Here is a 3,768-nt window from a genome sequence, read left to right as displayed (position 1 = left end):
CTGGGGGTATGCCATAACCAACAAGTTTAGAAATAGGATCATCTATGTTCGTGCATCCATCAGGGTGCGAGTCTCAATCTTTGGCTGGTAGAGGTCGAGGTAGAGGTAGAGGTTCTAGTTTAGGTAGTAACCAGAACTGTATCTATGCTTTAGCAGGTCGACAAGACTAGGAGTCTTCACCAGATGTTGTGACATGTATATTAACCATTTGTTCTCACGATTCTTATGCCTTGATAGACCTAAGATCTACTTTAATCGTATATTACCCCATTTGTCACGCGGAAGTGTGGTATAGTGGCTGAAATACTAAGTGATCCTTTTGCGGTATGTACACTGGTCGAAGAACCGATTATTGCTGGATGGGTTTGCCGAGGTTGTACGGTGGCAGTTTGTAGTCGTCAGACCTCATTTGACCTAGTTGAGTTAGAGATGATAGATTTTGATGCTATCATGGACATGGACTGGTTGGCAGCTTGCTATGACGCAGTTGATTGCCGAGCAAAGGTAGCCAGATTTCATTTTCTAGATGAGCCAATTCTTGAATGGGTAGGTAATACAACGATACCCAATGGTAGGTTTTCCTATCCGAAGGCGAGGAAAATGATCGCAAAAGGGTGCATTTATCATATTGTGCGAGTTAGAGATGCAGATGCTGAGATGCCTACACTTCAGTATATTCCAGTAGTCAAAGAGTACGCAGATGCGTTTCCAGATGAGCTTCCAGGTATTCCTCCAGAGAGAGAGAGAGAGATTGATTTTAGCTTCGATTTCTATACGGGAACTCAAGTAATATCCATCCCTCCGTATAGAACTACACTTGTCGAATTGAAGGAGCAATTAAAAGATTTGCTAGACAAAGGTTACATCACGCCCAATACCTCACCTTGGGGTTCACCAGTACTGTTTGTGCGGAACAAATATGGCTCGCTGAGGATGTGTATCAATTATAGGCAGCTGAATAAGGTAACTATTAAGAATAAGTATCTTCCAAGGATCGATGACTTGTTTGATCAGTTTCAGGGGGATAGATACTTTTTAAAGATAGATTTGAGGTCCCGGTACCACCAGGTCAGAGTTCGGGAGAGATGTATTCTGAAGACAGCCTTGAGGAATCCATATGGCCACTTCAAGTCCCTTGTCATGTCCTTCGGGTTAACATATGCACCTGCCGAATTTATAGACTTGATGAAGAGCCTATTCCAGCCATTTTTAGATTTGTTCGTGATAGTATTAATTGATGATATTCTGGTTTATTCACATTCAGAGGAGGAGCATGTAAACCACCAACGAGTGGTACTCCAAACCCTCTATGATCATAAGTTTTATGCTACATTTTCTAAATGTGAGTTCTGGTTGAATTCTGTAGCATTCTTGGGGCATATTGTTTCCGATGAAGGTATAAAGGTAGACACTCAGAAGATTGAGGCCGTGAAATCCTGGCCTAGACCAACCACTTAGATAGAGGTTCATGGCTTTCTAGGCTTAGCAGGATACTACCAAAGGTTTGTAGAGGTTTTTTCTTCCATTTCGGCACCATTGACGAAGCTGACTCAGAAAGAAATTAAGTTTCAGTGGACAGGGCTTGTTAGTGGAGTTTCCAAAAGCTTAAGAACAGGTTGATCTCAACGCCAATTCTAACACTTCTAGAGGGTCCAGAGGGTTATGCCGTGTATTGTGATGCCTTATGTGTCGAGTTAGAATGTGTCCTGATGCAATATGGGAAGGTAATTGCGTATGCTTCAAGGTAGTTGAGGAAGTACGAGAGGAATTATCCGACCCAAGACCTTGAGTTAGCTGCGGTTATCCATGCACTTAAGATATGGCGGTATTATTTATATGGTGTTCGTGTTGATGTATTTACAGATCATAAAAGCCTGCAACATATCTTCAAGCTAAAAGAGTTGAATTTGCAACAGAGGCGATGGCTAGAGTTATTGAAAGATTACGATGTTAACATTCTCTACAATCCAGGGAAAGCTACGTTGTAGCAGATGCCTTAAGTTACCGATCTATGGTAGCTTAGCACATGTAGAGGCTAAGAAAAGACAATTACCTAGATAGATTCATCAATTGGCTTGTTTGGGGGTTCGGTTTTTAGATTATGACGATGGTGGAGTTGTAATCCAAAATACTACAAAATTATCTCTCATAGCTGAAGTCAAGGAAAGGTAGTACGAGGACCTAGAGTTGGTCGAGTTGAGAGAGAAAGTTCTGCAACAGAAAAAGTCATTGTTAGAGCTCAGGGGCGATGGGTTCTCAGATATAGGGGTCATCTATGTGTTCCAAATGTAGCATGGATAGAGACAGGATTATGTCAGAGGCACATTATTTGTGGTACTCCATTCATTCAGGGTCAGCGAAGATGTATCATGACATTAAGGATGTTTACTGGTGGAATGATATAAAGAAGAACATTCCTAAGTTTGTCGCTCGGTGTCCTAGTTTCCAGCAGGTGAAGGTAGAGCACTGGAAGCTTGGAGGGATAATGCAGACTATAGAGATCCCAACATGGAAATGGGAGGAGATAGACATGGACTTCATCACGGGTTTGCCTAGTTCTTATTGTAAGTTTTATTCTATATGGGTGATAGTCGATAGGCTCATGAAATCAACCCATTTCCTATCGGTCAGATCTGCATATACAGCCGAAGATTATGTGAAGTTATATATTAAGGAGATAGTGCGGCTATACGGAGTACCAGTATCTATCATATCTGATCGCGGGTCCCAGTTTACAGCATATTTTGGAGGTCATTTCAAAGAGCTCTAGGGAATCTCATCACAACTTTTCATCCAAAGACCGATGGACAAGCCGAGCGCACAATTCAGATGCTCGAGCATATGTTATGAGCATGTGTGTTGAATTTTATAAAAATTTGGGATGAACATCTACCTCTTATCGATTTTGCATATAATAAAAGTTACCACTCCAGTATCCAGATGGATCTGTACGAGACTTTGTGTGGGCGTAAGTACAGATATCCTATAGAGTGGTTTGATGTTGGATAATTTGGGTTACATGGGCCAGACTTGATTAATCAGGCCGTAGCGAAGGTAAAGCTTATCCATGAGCGACTATCGATAGCCCAGAATCATCAGAAGTCATATTCTGACGTGCAACGACGAGATTTAGAGTTCAAGGTTGATGACTTGGTGTTCTTAAAGGTATCGCTTATGAAGGGCATGATGAGGTTTGGAAAGAAAGGCAAGCTTAGCCCATGGTATATTGGGCCTTACAGGATTATTCAGAGAGTGGACCAAGTAGCTTATGAGTTAGAATTGCCCTTGGAATTGGAGTCTATCCATCCGGTTTTTCATGTATCTATGCTATGGAAGTGCATTGGCGATCCTACCCGAGTGGCGCCCACCGATAATGTACATATTATGGGGGACTTATCGGATGAGGAAGTTCCAGTTTCCATCGTATACCGACATAGCCTTCGTGAAAGTTTTATGGAGAAGCAAGAACGTGGAAGAGATGACGTGGGAAGCGGGGAAGAAATAAAGTCTAAATACCCCCACCTATTTCAAAATGAAGATATGGATTGAGATGGGATACTTCGCATAGCTCTATTCAGCCTAGTAGGTGGTAAGCTCTTATTTTTTACTTTCAGTATTTATGATTGACGGTCGTGTGAGGCCTGATGTTGCTAATTATAGATATTGGCCATATGTAACATGTATAGTATGTTTTCTGGTTGCGTGCAGGTTGGTTTTAGTCTAGTGTATGGAGAAGACTCTGGCAAAATTTTCCCAAGTCTCTAAAAG

The 3,768-nt window shown here is 41.7% G+C and overlaps 1 protein-coding gene across 1 annotated transcript; it reads left to right on the top strand.

Annotated features, from left to right (window-relative positions):
• The first annotated feature begins 429 nt into the window (after positions 1 to 429).
• Positions 430 to 3,549, top strand: LOC138874998 (uncharacterized). The gene is made up of 4 exons (XM_070153801.1): positions 430 to 1,396; positions 1,481 to 1,615; positions 2,352 to 2,564; positions 3,029 to 3,549. The coding sequence occupies exons 1-4, from the start codon at positions 430 to 432 to the stop codon at positions 3,547 to 3,549; spliced, it is 1,836 nt and encodes a 611-aa protein (XP_070009902.1).
• The last annotated feature ends 219 nt before the right edge of the window (positions 3,550 to 3,768 follow it).

The sequence above is a fragment of the Nicotiana sylvestris genome, chromosome 8, assembly GCF_000393655.2.
Source record: "Nicotiana sylvestris chromosome 8, ASM39365v2, whole genome shotgun sequence".
NCBI lineage: Eukaryota > Viridiplantae > Streptophyta > Magnoliopsida > Solanales > Solanaceae > Nicotiana > Nicotiana sylvestris.
This window is presented reverse-complemented; position numbering and strand designations above follow the sequence as displayed.